The 20,188-nt window shown below is 48.4% G+C and overlaps 1 protein-coding gene across 1 annotated transcript in view; it reads right to left on the reverse strand.

Moving 5' to 3' along the window:
- Positions 1-2,990: 2,990 nt before the first annotated feature.
- The window catches only part of LOC103469492 (uncharacterized), an 18,239-nt gene continuing 1,041 nt past the window's right edge, over positions 2,991-20,188 (reverse strand). Inside the window, exons 2-22 of the mRNA XM_008417201.2 lie at positions 16,814-16,888; positions 13,657-13,731; positions 11,675-11,746; positions 11,357-11,434; positions 8,618-8,719; positions 6,940-8,467; positions 6,740-6,825; positions 6,545-6,660; positions 6,369-6,462; positions 6,016-6,291; positions 5,801-5,923; positions 5,583-5,651; positions 5,292-5,456; positions 5,103-5,221; positions 4,963-5,028; positions 4,787-4,879; positions 4,328-4,432; positions 4,089-4,230; positions 3,457-3,562; positions 3,231-3,347; positions 2,991-3,155 (exon numbers count right to left, since the gene is read on the reverse strand). Coding sequence (XP_008415423.2) covers positions 3,064-3,155; positions 3,231-3,347; positions 3,457-3,562; positions 4,089-4,230; positions 4,328-4,432; positions 4,787-4,879; positions 4,963-5,028; positions 5,103-5,221; positions 5,292-5,456; positions 5,583-5,651; positions 5,801-5,923; positions 6,016-6,291; positions 6,369-6,462; positions 6,545-6,660; positions 6,740-6,825; positions 6,940-8,467; positions 8,618-8,719; positions 11,357-11,434; positions 11,675-11,746; positions 13,657-13,731; positions 16,814-16,888 — 3,699 coding nt within the window. The 3' untranslated portion in view covers positions 2,991-3,063. The remainder of the gene's footprint in view (positions 3,156-3,230; positions 3,348-3,456; positions 3,563-4,088; positions 4,231-4,327; positions 4,433-4,786; positions 4,880-4,962; positions 5,029-5,102; positions 5,222-5,291; positions 5,457-5,582; positions 5,652-5,800; positions 5,924-6,015; positions 6,292-6,368; positions 6,463-6,544; positions 6,661-6,739; positions 6,826-6,939; positions 8,468-8,617; positions 8,720-11,356; positions 11,435-11,674; positions 11,747-13,656; positions 13,732-16,813; positions 16,889-20,188) is intronic.

A 20,188-nucleotide genomic window follows, 5' to 3' on the forward strand; every position in this document is an offset into this window, starting at 1 on the left:
CTGTGGATATGAAACAACTGACCTTCAACAGGCGGGTGTAGATAACATCTGGACCCCGGTCCAGAACCGCAGAGTGCTGGATGGACAGAGGCCGGTGGTGAGGTCTGCCATGTTGGCGCTAAGGCGAACCTGTTGATCCATTCCGTCTCTAAATCGGAGAAACTCTGGTCCGGAAGACATTTCTTCAAAGGTATCTTGTGAGTCAGTAGAAAACTGAAAACGGTTTATTGTTTGGTTTCAATGTAGAGTATTTAATTATGCTGTGTAATAATCGTAAAAAATGAAGGTAACTTCGCGGATTTCGCTTATCGCGGGTTATATTTTGGAAGCAACCCCCGCGAAAGACGAGGGATGCTAACGGCGGAGCGCAAACCGGAGCCGGAACATTAACAACCCAACACTCATTGTCCGCCATGGTTGTTGCTTTTCTTCACATAGACATAATATAAGGATAGACCCTCATGGCCGCTCTCTCCTATTGTCGCTGACGAGATTTAGGGCGGCCATCTTGGAGCGGGCGGCCATCTTGGAGCGGTCCACCACTCCACTCAGCGTTGTGTGTTTAGCAGCACAATGACGTATCAGCGCATTTAATCGATCATAACACGCTTTTTGTTACTGGAAACCATATTCGATCATCTATCAAAGCTACATTTATAAACAATTGTATTATTTAAGTATGTTTTAATACATAGTTCAGCATATTTAAATATGCTTAGTGGCTATAACAATAGAATAGGAATGGAATATTCTGATACTGTATTGATGAGCATTTTACAAAGCACACAGCCGTTCATAATTTATTTAATAAATTATTTAGTAATATCAATATGTAGCAGTGTGATGTTATTACTCTAGATCAGTGGTTCTTAACCTTTTTTCAGGTCCCGAACCCACAAGTTTCATTTCCACTGAACCCTTCTGTAGTGATAAATAAAATATGATCCCCCCAAATTCAAGACATGGAGTCTAGTTGGGTCACCCGATGGTCACCAAGTCTTCTTAAAGGTAGAGTCTCTGAGATCAGTTCTTCAAACTATAGTCAGTGTTTTCAGCCGACTGTCCAGGAACGACCAGAGGTATTTAAAATCTGCCAGTTTCAACAGGTTGGCCATCGAGAGAAACTGGAGCCACTTTAAGGTCTTTAGATCATTTAATTAGCTCTACATTCTTAAGAGAATGAAACATTAATAAAAAATAAAGACTTTACGGTATTCTGATTTAGTAATGTAATTATATTAGCTGTGTTACCACCCCACGCCACTAGAGGCAGCACCAACCCCGAAAAGATGCGACTAAGGAGCAGATTTAGAAGTTCACCGAAAGCTACAGGATTTGGTAAAAACTGAGTCTTGCTGAAGTAAAGACACAAGTTCAAATCCCTGCTGAGAGGAGCTCCTCCAATCAGGGCTCCTCCACAGCTCTGATTGGCTCAGCAATGTAACGTGATCCTCTGATTGGCTCAGCAATGTAACGTGATCCTCTGATTGGCTCAGCAATGTAACTGATCCTCTGATTGGCTCAGCAATGTAACGTGATCCTCTGATTGGCTCAGCAATGTAACATGATCCTCTGATTGGAACAGCAATGTAACATGATCCTCTGATTGGCTCAGCAATGTAACGTGATCCTCTGATTGGAACAGCAATGTAACATGATCCTCTGATTGGAACAGCAATGTAACGTGATCCTCTGATTGGCTCAGCAATGTAACATGATCCTCTGATTGGAACAGCAATGTAACATGATCCTCTGATTGGAACAGCAATGTAACGTGATCCTCTGATTGGCTCAGCAATGTAACATGATGCTCTGATTGGCTCAGCAATGTAACGTGATGCTCTGATTGGAACAGCAATGTAACGTGATGCTCTGATTGGAACAGCAATGTAACATGATGCTCTGATTGGCTAAGCAATGTAACGTGATGCTCTGATTGGCTCAGCAATGTAACGTGATCCTCTGATTGGCTCAGCAATGTAACATGATCCTCTGATTGGCTCAGCAATGTAACGTGATGCTCTGATTGGAACAGCAATGTAACGTGATCCTCTGATTGGCTCAGCAATGTAACATGATCCTCTGATTGGAACAGCAATGTAACGTGATCCTCTGATTGGCTCAGCAATGTAACATGATCCTCTGATTGGAACAGCAATGTAACGTGATGCTCTGATTGGCTAAGCAATGTAACGTGATGCTCTGATTGGCTCAGCAATGTAACGTGATCCTCTGATTGGCTCAGCAATGTAACTGATCCTCTGATTGGCTCAGCAATGTAACGTGATCCTCTGATTGGCTCAGCAATGTAACGTGATGCTCTGATTGGCTCAGCAATGTAACGTGATGCTCTGATTGGCTCAGCAATGTAACGTGATGCTCTGATTGGAACAGCAATATAACATGATCCTCTGATTGGCTCAGCAATGTAACGTGATCCTCTGATTGGCTCAGCAATGTAACGTGATCCTCTGATTGGCTAAGCAATGTAACGTGATCCTCTGCAGCAAGTGATGGCAAAGCGGGGCGTCATCACGACATTTTGGTTGAGCAAAGAAGGAGGGACGACCTCTCCAAGATGGCCGCCGTATTTCCTGCGCCGGAGCAGCCAATGCGGGGTCTACTCTTATATTATGTCTATGTTCTTCCCATTTCACGACGCAGAATGGCGACGTGTGTCGAGTATGAATGACGTTAGGTTAAATGGATCACAGGTCACATTTGGAAGCTCAGATACGGATCGGAAATGCAAGTGGCCTGGGTCGCGTTAAAAATCTGATCAGACATGGACTAGAGTGGAACTGGGCTTCCACAGTAGAACACCTGGCTGCCTGGTGTTTCTGCCAACAGGAACACCAGGCCGTGAACTTCCCCTGATGATCCAACAGCTGGGTCACCAACCTGCGGCCACAGAATCACCATAAGTAACAGAACCTCCTGGACACATCGGGTTCTGCCGGGGGTGAATTCAGGAAGCGAGTGATGGGAAGAAGTGTTCAGTGAGCTTTATTCCTGAACTGATATGAAAATAATAGCAGTAGCACTTCGGCTCAGCGCCGCCCCCTACAGGCCAAGCGGCTCGCTCTCTGCTGCTGACGGCGTACTGACGGAGCCCAGAGGCGACACGGCCCAGTCCGGACCAGAACCGCTGGAGGCTGCAGAGGAGAAAACAGCATGGTGTTAGAGTCGGCTAACACCAACCGGACCAGAACCGGACCTATAGGTCTCACCTGGTCGGCTGGGATTCAGGCTTTTGCTGCTGAGAGACGGGGGCGTGGCCAGAGGGCTAGGCTCTGCCTCGGGAGACGCGGCTTTGGGGGTGTTCTTGGTCCTGTCCTTCAGTTTACCTGCAGCCGTCAGAGAGAGAGCTCTAAACTACGAACCGGAGCCGGGTCCAGAAAGACCGGAGCCGGGTCCAGAAGGACCGGAGCCGGGTCCAGACTTGGTAGAACCCACCGTCTCTGGAGTTGATGTTGGGCAGCTTGGTTTCTGGGCTCTTCAGCTGGTCGACGTTGAAGCGTCCTTTGTAGATCCGTCCGTCTCGTCCGATGATGTCGGCTTCCTGGAACCCAGAGGTCAAAGGTCACTCAGGTGGCAGCCTGGGTAGGTCTGTTACTTTCTGTTTGTAAGAAACTTTTGTTCCTGCCTTTATGGGGGAAATTAGCTTTTTTTGGACAGCCGTTCCTTGTTTTGGAGCTGGACTGAATTTTGCCGAAACTTTTTTTTCCTTGCTCTGTTGCCATGATGCGTAACCATAGCAACAGGGAGGTGTTCAGTCAGTCTTTGCTCCTGTGATGGTGGAGCTACTGGATAGTAGCCACAGCTGCCCTGGGGCAGTCTGCCATGTGCCAGCGCCCCCTGCTGGCACCCTTCTTGGGGCAAATTATCTGCCTCATAGCTTCGTTAAATTCTGTTTGGTTATTTAGCCATGTCCACCGGCGCCATGCCTGGGCTTTGGCAGCCTTCCTCCTGCCGCAGCCTGCTGGCAGTGAAGAGCGCGGCGGGAGCATGAATACAGCTGAGCGGATAGACTGACCACGCTTAGTGTTGCTTAATGGACGAACCGGAAAATACATTTACCACCGCACCTGCATCAGGTCCTCGTCCTCGGCCCGGGTCGGTAGACGGTGGTGCTGCGGGCCGCTGCGGCGCTGACCCGCAGACATGCTGGCGTGCTGCGCTCCGACTGGCCGGACTCGCCGGGCTGGCGCCTCAGCGACACGGTTGGGGCTGTACAGAGACCAGGAGGAGGTTATAGCTGGTTCGGACCGCAGGTTCTGCTGTGGATCAGGGAATGGGCCGGGTCAGAACCAGCGGCCTGACTCACCGCTGGCGGAGGCGGCGGTGGCGCTCGATGCTGTCTAGCTGCTGCAGCATGTCGGCATGGTTCTTCTGCAGCTGAACCCGGCGTTGGCTGGCCCCGGGCGTCAGGCTGGAATCACAACACACAGCTGGTTCTGAAGGTCCAATGCGGCAGAACCTGCTGTTAATTTTGTCCCCCTCTACAAACTACCCTCACATTTTCTCTGATGTTCTGAGACTGAACAGAACATCGATCTGTTCGATCGATCAGTCCGTCAGCTTGTCGGCCTTTTTCACTTGCAGCTCCTCTGCCGTCTGACCCAAACCGGGTCAGAACCGACGAAACGATTCACTGAGAGAAATCTGAAAAGTGTGGTGGAGTCGGCCAGACCGACATGCAGGCCGCACTTTTCAGATCAACCCTGATAGACAGACAGAATGTGGGACGGACTGGCTGTGGTTCTGGTTCTGGTCCCGGACCCACCTGTGGTAGTGCTGGCGGATCTGCTCCATGGTCCAGGGCCGGGCGGACTTCGGCGGGGGGAAAGGAGGGAAAGTCGGCAGGGTCAGCACGATGCTGGGGAAGGAGACAGATCTGTGATGTCACATTAAAGGGATGGACGCCACCACAACAGAACCGGGCTTTCTGGGTCGACTCACGGGCCGGGGGTCTGCTTCATGATGACGCGGTCACAGGACAGGCAGTGGAACCGCTCCAGCAGCTTCCTGGGGGATAGACAGACGGTTCAAATCCATAATGAACGGAACTTCGGACCTGAACCGGAACCGGCCGGACTCACTTCCTGATGCCGGCGGCGTCATCCTCCAGTGGCGCGCTCTGCGCCTGCAGCTTCTTCAGGATGCTGCGCCAGCGCTCCTCCAGCTGCAGCTTCACTGAGTCCAACTCCATCCGGTTCAGCTGCACACACACGGATCAGAACCTCTGCACCGGACCAGAACCGGGCCGGGTTTCTAATGAGGACTGGTACCTTGCACTCCATGTCGGTGGACAGCTTGTCCACCAGCTGGTGCCAGTCGTGCTCCTGACCCGTCATCTTGTTGAGCAGTTCATGGAACATGGAGGCCAGCTGCTCCGTCGCCGCGTCGAACTGAAGACGGCTCACTTTGCTGTCCAGGGCCAGCTTGTCCGCTTTCTGAGGGGACAGATGAAGGGACAGGCAGGGGGACAGGGGACAAGTAAACCTGTCATCAGCCGCTGAGGCAGCTAACAGCATCTCCACTGGAACTAGAGATTCAAGGTCACCGGAAGCAGAACTCACAATCTCGCTCTCCACCATCAGCTTGTCGGCCTTTTTCACTTGCAGCTCCTCTGCCGTCTTGTAAAGCTCCTGTGGAAGCAGCTGCCATCACTGAGTGTTTGCAGGTGGACGACGTCTCCAGATGTGCAAAGTTGGTCCACCGTCAGTAAAGCATCAGTCCACCGTCAGTCCAGAGTCTGTGGTCCAGCTTGTCAGTACCCAGGTGTTGGCCTGCCTACCTCGATGTGTCCCTGCTTCTGCTGGTTGTCCTCATGCAGACTCCTGGTTGCCTCCTGCAGGCGTTCGCACTCGGCCTGCAGTTCCTGGATGGCCCTCTGGACGTCGTACACCAGGTCCAGGCTCTGACCCAAACACAGACACAGAGCGTCCATCAAGGTCCGGCCGCGTTCCTGTGGCAGACACGCCACTGTCCCTGTCCCTGTCCCTGACTGACCCTGCCCATGTGTCGGTCCTCGTCCAGGCCGTCCCTAGCTGCGCCCTGCTGCTGCTGCTGGACCAGCAGGTTGACCGTGTCTTCCAGCTGCTCATAGTTCTGGAACAGCAGGCTGAGCTTCCGGCCCACCTCCACCGAGTCGCTCAATGCCTCCTCCTCTTCCTCCTCCTCCTCCTCCGGCTTCTCCATCTTCTCCGTCTCCTGATCCACCTCCTGCTGGAGGCTGTTGGTCAGAGACACCATGGTGTCCTCCAACGTCCCCTGCAGGTTGTTCAGCTGAGGCCAGAGGGCAGAGGTCAGAGGTTAGACTGGAGGAAGGGTGCAGGACAGTAGGAAGGAGGTTCTCCTCTGACCTGGTCCTGTAGATGGTCCGCAGCTCTCTCCTCACTCTGAGCCTGCTTCTCCTTCAGGAGCTCCACCTCCTGCTCCACGTGGACCAGGAAAGACCTGCACAGGAGAGCAGCCACCTGACCAACACCTGGTCCCACCAGGTGGGTTTCGGGTTCTGTCCCTGCCTCTCTATCTTTACCTGAGGTCAGACACCTGCTGAGTGAGATCTTTAATCCCTGAATCAAGATGATCTGCTGCGCTGCCGCCCGTCTCCTGGCTCCTGAGGACGCCCAACATGTCCTCCAGATGCTCCAGCTTCAGAAGACACGTCAGCCCATCAGAGCCAGAACTGGAACAGAGTGATGGGAGGCTGGGTGGAGCAGCAGGTTCTCACCTTCTCGCGTTCGGTCTTCAGGTTCTCCATCAGAGGTTGGTCCTGCTGCACCTGCTCCATCGTGCTGCCAGGGACTTCAAGAGAACCTGAGGAGAAAACACCTGGTCACCTGTGGACAACCTGGTCTATCTGAGCAGGGCACCTAGTGAAATACCTGACCAGGTACGATCTGGAGCTGTTCGGCAAACCTCTGACATTACCTATGGAGCTGATAAACTGGGCCAACCCGGTCCAGTCCACCTTCTTTTCCTCCAGAATCCTTGTCTGGGCCTCTAGCTGGGTGACCCTCTCCTGTAACTTCCTGATGTTCTTCAAAAACTCCTCCATCTGCATGCTGTGGGTCCGATTCTCAGGAGAGTCTGAGAGTCTCTTTGAATCTCCACGAATCCTTCCAGGATGTGCTCCAGGATGTGCTCCAGGATGTGCTGCAGGATGTGCTCCAGGTTGTGCTGCAGGTTGTGCTGCAGGTTGTGCTGCAGGTTGTGCTGCAGGTTGTGCTCCAGGTTGTGCTCCAGGTTGTGCCGCAGGTTGTGCTGCAGGTTGTGCTGCAGGTTGTGCTCCAGGTTGTGCTGCAGGTTGTGCTGCAGGTTGTGCTCCAGGTTGTGCTGCAGGTTGTGCTGCAGGTTGTGCTGCAGGTTGTGCTCCAGGTTGTGCTGCAGGTTGTGCTCCAGGTTGTGCTCCAGGTTGTGCTCCAGGTTGTGCTGCAGGTTGTGCTGCAGGTTGTGCTGCAGGTTGTGCTCCAGGTTGTGCTGCAGGTTGTGCTGCAGGTTGTGCTCCAGGTTGTGCTGCAGGTTGTGCTGCAGGTTGTGCTCCAGGTTGTGCTGCAGGTTGTGCTCCAGGTTGTGCTCCAGGTTGTGCTGCAGGTTGTGCTGCAGGTTGTGCTGCAGGTTGTGCTCCAGGTTGTGCTGCAGGTTGTGCTCCAGGTTGTGCTCCAGGTTGTGCTGCAGGTTGTGCTGCAGGTTGTGCTGCAGGTTGTGCTGCAGGTTGTGCTCCAGGTTGTGCTCCAGGTTGTGGTACAGTCTCTGTGGTGGACCCTGGAAGCACAGATGAGGTCACAGGTTGTGGTTCTGTGGCCCTGCCCTGGTCCCCAGCGATTGTCCCGCCTTCTGACCCATCAGAGGAGGCTTGAGTGGAGTCTGCTGCTGCTTCCAAGGACCGATCCTCTGCAGATATGCTTGGAAAAGATGGAGCAGCAGACGGGGGGGAGCTCTCTGGGTGGAGCGGACCACCAGGCAACGACACTGAGACACCAGAGGACGGTGAAGTGGAACCAGAAGGCAGTGCAGATGCACTGTGTAACGGCACAGTTGTACTGGAGGATGGCGCAGAGGCATCTGAGGATGGAACAGGGGCACCAGAGGACGCCGCAGTGGCACCAGAGGACGCCGCAGGGGCACCAGAGGACGCCGCAGTGGCACCAGAGGACGCCGCAGGGGCACCAGAGGACGCCGCAGTGGCACCAGAGGACGCCGCAGTGGCACCGGAAGACGGTGCTGAGGGATGGGAGGATGGTGCAGAGGCACCTGGGGATGGAACTGGTACACCAGAGGCTGGCGCAGAGACACCAGAGGACAGCGCAGGGTCAGTGGAGGACGGTTCATTGGCACTGGAGTATAGCACCGGTACACCAGGTGATGGCACCGGGACACCCGAGGATGGCGCTGAGGGGTCAGGTTCAGTCTGTTCTTCCAACCAGGGCTGGTCGAGATCCTCTGAAGTCACCAGGCCCTGCAGAAACACAGATCTGAGGGTAACTCCCACTGATCAGATCTGTCGTCAGAACTGCCAGAAATGGTTGTTTTCGGATATTCTTAAAGTGAATCCCTTTGGGACGAACAGTTCACTGAACTGGTTCCTTTCTACAGTTCTTGTGCTTACATAATCTTTATCCATGTCCCTCTGAACCAACTGGACCCAGGTCACACACTGGATGAGCTCCTCTGGCTCCGGATACATCTCGAAGAGTTCCTGTATGGATTCCTGTTGGAACCATAACACAGAATGAGAGAAGTTCTGACCTCTTCAGGTCCAGTTCATGGTTCCGCTGTTACGTCAATCCGCGCTTTGCCATCAGATACGGTTCCCCCTGCGTCTTCTTGCTGCTCCGCGGCAAAATACGCGCGTGCTCGTGCTGAGCACTGAGAAAGCACGCACGTAGCTAGCACGAGCTTGTTCGGCGCGCTTTTCTGGGGAACTACGGACACCGTGAAAGCTCAAACAACATGCTTCGGCAAAGTGTACACTTTCTTCACGTTTTTGCATGAAATTAATAATACTATTAATTATAATAATATATATGTCATACATATTATAATATATATATATATATATAACATTACATATTATAATAATGTTATATATTATAATAAATAATATATATATTATAATTATGATAGATAGATGGTGCTATATGAATTAAAAACAGGGCTTTTTAATGCTCAATATTACCCATCAGATACCGTTCCCCCTGTGGTAAAGGGGGGAACGGTATCTGATGGCCTTAAATCTCCCATCAGATACCGTTCCCCCTGTGGTAAAGGGGGGAAACCGGTCCCCCTGTGGTAAAGGGGGGAACGGTATCTGATGGCCTTAAATCTCCCATCAGATACCGTTCCCCCTGTGGTAAAGGGGGGGAACGGTATCTGATGGCCTTAAATCACCCATCAGATACCGTTCCCCCTGTGGTAAAGGGGGGAACGGTATCTGATGGCCTTAAATCACCCATCAGATACCGTTCCCCCTGTGGTAAAGGGGGGAACGGTATCTGATGGCCTTAAATCACCCATCAGATACCGTTCCCCCTGTGGTAAAGGGGGGAACGGTATCTGATGGCCTTAAATCACCCATCAGATACCGTTCCCCCTGTGGTAAAGGGGGGAACGGTATCTGATGGCCTTAAATCACCCATCAGATACCGGTCCCCCTGTGGTAAAGGGGGGAACGGTATCTGATGGCCTTAAATCACCCATCAGATACCGTTCCCCCTGTGGTAAAGGGGGGAACGGTATCTGATGGCCTTAAATCTCCCATCAGATACTGTCCCCCCCCCCCTTTAACGTAGTGGAAACGGCATCTGATGGGTGATTTTAACATAAGGGGACATCAGATATCGTTCCCCCAGTTTAAAACGGGGAACGGTATCTGATATGTAATATTGAGCATTAAAATGCATTGCCCTGTTTATAATTCATATAGCACTTTCTATCTATATAGATATACGTATTATTTATTATAATTATATATAACATATATTTATTTATTATTAGTAGTAGTAGCTTCTTGCAAAAACGTGAAGAAAGTGTACACTTTGCTGAAGCATGTTGTTTGAGCTTTCACGGTGTCCGTAGTTCCCCAGAAAAGCGCGCCGAACAAGCTCGTGCTAGCTACGCGCGTGCTTTCTCAGTGCTCAGCATGAGCACGCGCGTATTTTGCCGCGTGGGCGGGGCGGAGCGGCAAGAAGACGCAGGAAGAGCCGCAGCTGATGGCGAAACGCGGATTGACGCAACACCGGTTCAGCTCAGCTCAACATCAACGGGCTTTTTGCACGTCAGCTTCCGCGTTGGGGGAAAAGCGGCTCGGTTGTTTCCGATCCAATAAAAATATCATTTTACCCTCGGTGCCTGCAGCGCCTGGCCGAGGTTTGAACATCGATCCGAAGCCCCAACCAGTGAACTGGAGGAAGGTTTTAGGATGTAGCCTCGTTATACATTCACTGATACGAGGTGAGTTTAAACTCTGTGGCTAACATTAGCTTTAGCTTATGCTAGTAGGTAATATTCTCTGGCGTTGTTCTTGTAAAAATGTGCTATTTAAGTATCTAAACATTCTAACAATGTTTTTACCTGATTTTCTAGTATATTGTGTGTTTATTGTCGTTGGTGTCAGAGGTTCCGGTTCCGGTTCCGGTTCGGGCTTTTAGCTCCCGCAGCCTGACGGAGCTAAAAGCCTCTTAGCTCAACAGCAGCAGCTCTGGAGTCAGATCTGGTTCAGCTGTTCAGGTTCAGAGCTGCTGCTTTTAGAAAAACATGGCCGTGTTTCTTAATGTTATCTAGTTTTATGACCTTTGTTTCCTGTTCAGAGCTCAGACAGTTCGGTGTTTACAGCAGGATGTTCAGGCGGATCAGTGGCTCGGCTCTCTGGTTCCCATAAACTGTTTCAGGCTGAATACAGAAGCGACTCCATGGAAATAACTCAGGATCTTTATTCACCATCCGGTAGTTTTAGGCTGAAGAAGCTGATCGGACTGAAGCGAAGGCTGCAAACTGTGCTGTGCAGCGTTAGCTTCAACTGGTAGCGACGGATATTTACAAGCCGCCATCTTAATTCAGGATCGTTTGGAAATGAATGAAAACTTTAAAGCCCATTATATCAGGAAGACAACAATGTTCATAGTTTTGCTTTTTTTGCGTCTGAAATACGACTCAGTCTTTTCTAGCAGTCATGGTAACTCAAAGCGGAAACAAGTGAACCGCATTGGCTCATGCAGATGTGACGTCAACGCCGTAGGTGCAAAGAGCCCATAGCCTCCAGGTTCCAGTAGAAATCAGAAACAGCACCATCTGCAGAAGTTTTGTCTAGGGCACCCCCACAGGTGAGAGTCCAGCCCTACAGACTCACCACTGCCTTGTCCAGGGCGTCCAGACGTTGGCAGCACTCCTCCAGGCCTGCCTGTATCTCCATCTGCTCCGCTGCACCCTAAACGCAGAAGGAGAAGGACTGAAAATTATCAGAATATTCTGGATTTTTATTCATTTAAACAGAAATGAAAACAACTGCAGCAACTGGTTTTACTGGTTTAAGCTGGTCAAAACCAGTAAATGTATCCATGTTTGGCAGAATATATCTTGCTTGTTCAAGAATTTAATGTCAAAGCAAACCAAAGTACCCTGGTTCTGACCCAGATTCTTACTGGTGCTAAATCTTGTTCTGACCCACCTCGTGCTGCATGCCATCGGTCTCCTCCTTCAGATCTTTGCTGTCCTGCAGCTGCTCGATGACCTTCAAGGCCTGCAGGAGAACATGAACCCTCAGGTTAATCTGGACCTTCCTGATAGTGGTTGATCAGCACTGTATCCATATCAGCAGGGTGTAGGTTGGATTTCCTGCTAGGGTTGCAGATCTGTTTGCAGAAGAAACACTGCTGCGAGATTCTAACCCTGGTTCTGGTAGGTTCTGACCAGAGGTCATGTGGTAATGTGGCCTTGTTTTCCTGTTTTGAGTTGATTTCATGTTTTTTACATTGCTGTTTGGATTGTTTGTTATATTTTGAAGTAATTGACTTTTTTATTAGATTTAGGTTGTTTTTTTGGTTTGTTGTGTTGCATGTTTTTCTGATTTTGTTTTGCTTTTGTGGTGACGTTACCACTCATACCTGGAGACGCCCACTGCAGCAGCACAGGTGTTCTCCATTAGGTAAGCAGCGTGCAGACCGGGAAGCCAGTAATAAAAAGGTAGGTGTGCAGTTGAAGAAACTGGACAGATCACAGGTGCAGGGCAGCAGAGTGGAGGGACTAGAGGACTGGTTGCCACAGAGATTTATCCAACTGGTCGAGGAACGGACGACTGGGTGTTGGAGTAGGAGTGGCTGGATTGCTGCCAAGATTCGCCCGTGGCCGTGGAGGGTTCTGCTGCTTGGGATCGGTCGGGTGGCGACAGGAAGGGACTGAGCGCCGGAGAGGACCGCCCCCCTTGGGCTAGCTAAGACTCCGTTCTTCCTTATATAGACTGATCCATTGACTCTGCCGCCCATTCTTGCCCTGCATCCTTTTTTAATGATTCATTTTTAATAAATTGTTAACTTTTACTGGCTCGTTTTAAAGCCCTGCTCACAGTTCCAGCAGTTTTTATTACAATCTACCACTTGGGTCCCACGGTCGCGTTAACGGAATATTTTCCGTATTTAACCGGTTATTTTTTTTAAAAGACGGGAAAATTTGAAGCCCGTCGGTCATTTGACAAGTTATAATTCACACCCTTGTCTATAATGTGCAGACATTATCGACTTTATGCAAAGATTTCATTTCAGAGGCAACTAAAATCCTAAAATCAATCAATGCTTTCTGAATATCGTCTCATGGACTCTGAACTAAATGCGTCTTTCTGACCGGAGCTGACAGCGTGATGGACCGGACGCTTTGGAGCGTCTGGTTGGGAAGCGCATTTCAAACCTTTGCTTGAAATTTCGCCTTTAATTCAAGTTTCCATTACAGGCCAGAGAAAACTAAAGAGAATGCAATGTTGTGTTAATCCATTTATAGTCTAAACAGATGAGCCAGCAGTTTATCTTGAGGAAATAAATACAGAAGTTAATTAGACCATAACATGCGCAGGGCGCTGCAAACCAATGCAGAAGAATTAAACATAACTCGCCCTGCTGTTTTAACAAATGAAGCTGAAGACGTTACCCTCCGGCGCCCAGAAGGAGAGCGGCACCCAGAAGCGCAGCAGACGTATCATCCGTCCGTTTCAGGGAAGCGAAACCACACAAAAAAATTCCCATAAAAGCGCACGGGGTAAAAAAAGTTCAATTGATTGGTTTGGATCAGACAGATTCAACTGACTGATGAACTAGCGCAGATTTCTCTGTAGATGTGAACCAGGATGAATTTGTGAGGCTGTGCGTGCTGATAATTTAAGTGGAGTTGTTTAATATAATTTATTATAAGTTATTGGGGCCTCAGTCAGTGGTTTTTGTCAGAGAGAAAAAGTAAGATGCGTTCATGTGTGATGGGATCTGGATTCACGGTTCAACTAGGTGAATATTAACTAAACCGCATAAAAATGCGCTAAGTAGCCCACGTTAATATGATTATAATTTGACGGGTAAAATAGAACATGACCGATTTTTTTTTTTAATGCTGTCCGTCAAAATGACAGAGAACAAAAAAAGTCTAGAGTGACCTCTGGTTCCGACTCACCTTGTGCTGCAGCTCCTCTGCCTTCTCCCTCAGATTTGCACTGTTCCTCTGCAGGTCTTCAATGATGTTCGAGGCCTGCAGGGAGAACATGAGCTGTCAGGTCAATCTGGTCCTTCCTGACGGTTCTGATAAACTGGGTCTAACCGGGTCAGACACCAGTCCACTTCAGCAGAATGGCTTGGATTTCCTGCCAGGGCAGAGGGTTTGTTTGCAGAACAAACACTCAGCTTGACTGTGGTCCAAACAGGGAGGTTCTAATCCCGGTTCTGACACAGGTTTTCACCCACCCTATTTTATTTGTTTATGATAAAACTAAGATTATGGAAGTATGCTACTGACCCTTTGCAGCTACGTCACCGAATCTCTGGAGGAGCCTGATGGACGAGCGAAGTGAGGGACGGCGGGACTGAACAGAGCGACTGAAATTCTTTCCCCAAGCCGTTTCTGCCACTTTCTCCTTGTTACAGTCAAGTTCATTTGTCTGTGAACCAGACTCACCAGGTTGGGCTCATAGACGCCAGGATTTACAGAAGCTAGCTCAGAAAAAACCGACCCAGCGAGCGTGGACAGCACCATGCATTATCCATTGTACATCCTACTTCCCCGGCACACTTTGAGAAAGTGGATCCAAGCCTTGTAGGGACCAAACCCAGAGCTGGAGAGGTCCCAGGTTGGGATAGAAAATTTGACCCCCCCCCATCTGAGAAAGAAGATCCATTTTAGAGGGTAGACCAGGGGTGGACAATCCTGGTCCTCAAAGGCCGGTGTCATGCAACTCTTAGACGTCTCCCTGGTCCAACACACTTGAATCCAACAGCTGAATCACCTCCTCATTGCAGTCAAGTTTTCCAGAGTCCTGCTGACGACCTCATTATTTGTCTCAGGTATGTTGAAGTAGAGACACACCTAAAAGTTGCAAGAGACCGGCCCTCGAGGCCTGGAGTTGCCCACCCCTGGGATAGGCACATTGGCAAGCCGGAGAAGAGCTTGTGTAGCAGAAGAAACCAAGTCCTCAAAAACGGGGTCACCAAGAGAACCATGTGCCCCTCCTGAAAAACCCAGAGGAGAGTCACAAAAACAAGGCTGAACTATGGGAAAGCCTAAAGAGGGGCCTGGGGCCAGTCGTCTGCTAGTGCATTGTGACCCAGAGGGCTGGCATTGTCCATCAAGTAGAAACAATGGTGACAGTAAACTGCGTCCTTGGAGGCGAAGAGGTTGACATCTGTTCTGTCAAAGACTCTCCAGAGGCAATTCACCACCTGTGAAGAATCAACTCTTCTGGAAGTGACTTCTGACAGGACAGAAATGTTTTGTGGTCCTGGTATATAGGCTGGAAAATTACAGAGCTGCTCAGGTCAGAGGGTGTTGAGTCAAGCACAACAGTTTCCTTGACCTGGTCCCACCTGGGTATTGATCAACATCTTGAGGGGCCACAATGACAACAGCCCTAAAGACACCAAGCTAGATGCAGTCATAAGCGTGCCCAAAAGGCGAATACTGCACAAGAGGTGGCAGCATGTCGCGTCTGAATTCTGGGAGCATGCTCAATAAACTGTTGACCTGCTGGGGGGAAGGGCAAGCAGTCATTGAGACAGAAGTCACAGCGATGTCCAGGAAGATTGTCTCTGTGAGGGTGTTAGACTGTTTTTCTGGCTACCTCACAGAAATGTGAAAAGCACCCCCAGGCTCCCCACATGATCCAGCACCAACTTGGTGTCCTGGCCCGCTTGGTTGCGGGTCACTTCTCAAATGAGCCAGTCATTAAGGTACGAGAGGATTCTTAACCCTTGTATCTGCAGGCAGAGGGTCACTGCAACACACCGGGTAAATTATCACTGGGAGACACCAAAAATCCAAATGGAAGAACCCTGAACTGGAAATGCATCCCTTGGAAAGCAAAACAAAGAAACAGCCAATGAGGTAAATTGGGACATGAAAATAAGCTTCTGTAAGGTCTATGGAAGGGCGGCTGAAACATACTCCGCAGGCCCTCTGGCCTCTTGAAAACCTGTGGGGATGCCAGCCAGACTGCGCAGCACGAAAGGGGCGTGAAGTCTGGACACCAGCCTAATCTGCCTGACCTGGAGCAGGTCTCTGGACTGATCTCTGTCCTGGAACTGGACCCTGAGAGTCACTGAACGAAGTAGACGGGACAGAGGATTTCCGTGAGGAACCAGCAGCCGCCCAAGTGCCACTGGTTGGCGATCGCATCTGTGAAGCCCTGCTAGTTTCTGGCTGGTCTGAGAGGCCTAAGCTGTATGCTCCAAGGTGTCCTGAGCCAAACGGTTCTCCCGGAGCCACAGGAAGGGCCTGCAGTGTTCTCCTGGTCCACACTTACAAGGCTCAGTAAGTGTGGACCAGTGTAGCGTGTGCGTCCAAGCTTCTTCATCATCAGAGCCAAGACCTGCAGAGATGCATCAACCAGGCTGAAGTGAAACAAACTCCAAAAAGGAGGACAGGGCCAGCATCAGATGGGAAATGAGCATTCTACCCACCTCTGTGTAATACTAAGATAAATATCAGTGATATTTCCTATAGTACTTACTGCCAAACTAACAAAATTATATATGAATATACATACGTTAATTTTAAACAAATCAATAACAAATAAAAATATGTATGTACACAGCTGCCACCAATTCTGTGACACCTTATGTCAGCTGCCACGACTTGAGCTCACTGTCTGACCACCAACTAGGTGAGCTACTTCCTCAAAGGGATTAGCTCAACTTGAACCAGCAGCCATGATGGTTATACTGGGAAAAACAATCAGGCCAATCCTCCCGTCCGCCACGGCGCCTCAGCCTGGTGAAGTGGTGAAACACCAGCAAGAGGTTGGTCATTACTCTGATGTTGATTGTCTGTCTGTTACCTACAAGGGTCATTATTATTATTATTATTAGTAATTATTTTGTTTTGCTGTAATATAGTTTATTTGTTGGTTCTTTAGCAGTGAATGTTTTAATGACTCATTTCTGATGAATTCAGTGACTCACATTTCATTATATTGAATTAATGGTACAATAAAATAAGTTTTCACTTGTCCATAAAGCTCATTAATCTGTTGTAGTTATGAGTGAATGCTTCTCTTCTCTTGTTTTCTTTGTTTTAACAAAACATGTTTGAAATGAACACATGAATAAACACATGAATACACCTTGAACTGCAGGTTCTCCGTCTTCTGTTTTATATCGTCTCTGTTCTTCTGCAGTTCCTCGATGAGATTCAAGGCCTGCAGGGACAGAAAGAACCGGGTTAATCTGGACCTTCCTGATGGTTCTGATAGACCGGGTCTAATCGGGTCTCGTTTAAAATGATTAACATTGAGCCGGTCCGTCTGGGCTCCGCCCCGGTTCTGCTCTGTTAGCTCTGAGCTCCAGAGGTCTGTCACTCATTAACCTGCAGGTTTCTCCGTCGGGTCAGCTGGTACCGGTCCGCTGCTTGTGGCTCTGTGGGGGTCTGTTGGGCTTCATCGCCCAGAGGGACCGGTGTTGTAGATCAACTGGTGGTGGCAGCTGGAATAGACTGATGTTTCTGTGGGCGTGGCTTTTTAGGACCTCTTTACCGAACCAGGAAGTAAACAATGCGATAAACTTAAAGAACTACAAATCTTAGCAAAAATACTATTCAATACCGTAAAACAACCATTAAGATCTCTGGAACAACTAATTAGAAAGACTTTATTGGTCTAATATGGTATGTTGCCTTTTTTTAAAGTTCATCTGCAAAACCATCTAAACGTAAATTACGCAGAACTTGTCCTTATTTATGCTTCAGAGGTTGAAACTCGTCAAAGGAAGATTGAAATAGATCTCGATGTGGCATCACCAGATCTCAAAGCAAAGATTGATCCTGAAAACCAACATAAATGTTGAAGAACATTGGGATTAAAAATAAAATGTAAAAATATCGCCTGGCTGTGTAGTTTTTCCATATATTCCTAATATTGTGATTTTTCAAATAGGTATCCATAGAAACTAGAGCGAAATCTTTTTTACTGTTTCTGTAATGTTACACTTTACTTCCTACTCATTTACAGAAGACATGGCTACTGCAGATCTATGTGGCATTTCTTCATTGTTGATTTTTTTCTCGTAATTTAACTAAACGTCTTTATTCTTTTCATCATCCATTTTCTTACACCCTTGTCCCTCAGTGGGTCAGGAGGTGCTGGTGCATCTCCAGCTGGCGTACCGGGCGAGAGGCGGGGTCACCTGGACAGGTCGCCAGTCTGTCGCAGATTCTTTTCATCAAGTGACCGTAATTCTCAATCATATGAGACATCGCTGAAAAAACAATTGTCTTATACACCTTTACATCAGAAACAGTTAAAATCTTCACTCGAACTGAGATTCTGAAAGTGTCACCAGTTAATCCAGGTTTGCCTCCTAAAGCGCAGGATGTCCGTGTCTGTTGGATCAGTGTTTTTCAACCACTGGGCCGCGGAACACTAGTGTGCCGTGGAAATGATTCCATTCCATCTACGGTACCGTGTTTTCCGGACTATAAGCTGCTACTTTGAACCATGCGGATTGTAGCCCTGCGCAGCTTTTGTGTGTATTTCTCTTCAACCACCAGGGGGCTCTCTAGCAGGAAGTGAATCATTAGAAGTCAACATTGTAAATCAAAGGAGAAAGCGCTAATCCACCACATGCTAGCAGCAGTCACGACGGAGAAATGTTTTCAAACTCATATCATGCAGCTTCTAAGTTGAGGGCTGTCGATCTGGCTCTACAGGAGGAAACAGAGCCGCTGCACTTCAGCTCGGTGTGAACGAAACCAGGGTTCGCTTTGGAGACGGAGGGCTGCGTCCAGCTGATCTATTAGGACGAGGCCCTCTGCTGCCCTCTGCTGGGTCCTGATGGAAACCCGAGAGCAGCTTCGGTTTTTATTTTATTTTATTTAATTGAAGGTGCTAGTATGGTGCGCTCTATAGCCCGAAAAATACGGTAATTGGTTTTAAAAGTGACCTTTTAATGTATTCTTCAATATTCCTTCATTCCATTATGTTTTGAAGAGCTCTTAGAGAAACTAGAGACATTTTCATATCTGTTTATTTACGTTTGTCGCGTTTTGATCAGGAAACGACAAAGCCACCTAATTTTAAAAAACCTCTGCGTTGAGGACCCCGTTTGACGTCACTGGTTAATCTTAAAGCGGCTCTTTCTGTTTTTAATTTGATTTCCTTTCAACAGCCTGCAAACTGTTTCCCACAGTGAACACATACTGTAGATATGGATCATAATCTGTTGGTATCTGACATGTAGGAACGTTTATTATTATCATTTCGGCTGGTCGGTTTGAAAATCACCACCAACAACATTAGCTGATAACTTTTTATCGTTTAGATGAGATTTAATTACAGTACAACTTATCGATTTCTTTCTATTTGGACACGTAAACAAGGAACACCATCAGGTATGTGAGTTAAATTTGATTAAATCGTTTAGCGACACCTACTGTTTACCTTTTGCTCACCTGTAATGTTAGCAGCTCGGATAACAGAAACCTGAGAGTCAATTCCAGTGTTTTTCTGATCAGTGCTGGTTACAAAAAGAAACTATTTAGGTTTACATTGCGGCTATTTATGAGTTAGAATGAATGTATTCTGGTGAACCTGAATGTGAAAGTCATTGTATTATTCATTTATATGGTTATGCTGAAATGCGGTGTTTTCGAAAGCTGAAGGACATGAAGGACATCAGAAAATCACTGTTATAAACATGTAATTACTAAAACCACGACACCCTCACTGAGTATCCCTCTGAAAAATGAACCATTTAAATAAAGAAATCCCTCCATGGTGATACCTCGATAGAGAGCTTTCATTTTATAGCGTTAACACTGTAAGTGGTCCGGCATGAAACGGGCTGATAGAACAACACAGCACTTTTACATTCAATAATCAGAATGCAGAAATAGTTTCTGTTGTTTTAAAAGGTTTATGTCAGTCTGCCTTTTCCCCACCGCCCTGCATCTTAGGTTTTGTGGGTTCACTCTTTGAGGCTGCGGAGTAAACAGAAAAAGACGCGCACATTGCGCTAAAGTCTGAAACATGAGACTTTAGCGGCAAAACGGAGCGACGGGCTGGATGTGAATTATGGCATAAAAACAGAGAATCTGACGCTGAACAGTGAAAAATCAACACGATGTGAAACATGACGATGAGGAGGCGCATCCTGGGTTACCGTGGCAACTACAGTGCTGTGAAAAGGATTCACACCACTGAGCAGCGGTCCGGTTCTGGTTCCGGTTCAGCCCAACCCAGTAAAGAGGCCCAGGCTAGTTCTTCACTCTGATGTGAAACTGTTCAGTTTTTATTCAACCAGAATCTGTAAATTGTTTTTACAAAAGTAAACTTTCTACTAATATCCACATAATTATAATGAATTATTATTGTGATAGTTGGGTATTTGAACCTGTTCATATAAAGAGCCACACAGACAGCAGCAGAGTCTCAGTGGCGCCTCAGGACAACTGCAGCTGGTTTGACTGAAAACAGAACCGTGAAGATGATGAGGAGTGGAGGCTG

Source organism: Poecilia reticulata, chromosome 8 (assembly GCF_904066995.2).
Source record: "Poecilia reticulata chromosome 8, P_reticulata-male-v2, whole genome shotgun sequence".
NCBI lineage: Eukaryota > Metazoa > Chordata > Actinopteri > Cyprinodontiformes > Poeciliidae > Poecilia > Poecilia reticulata.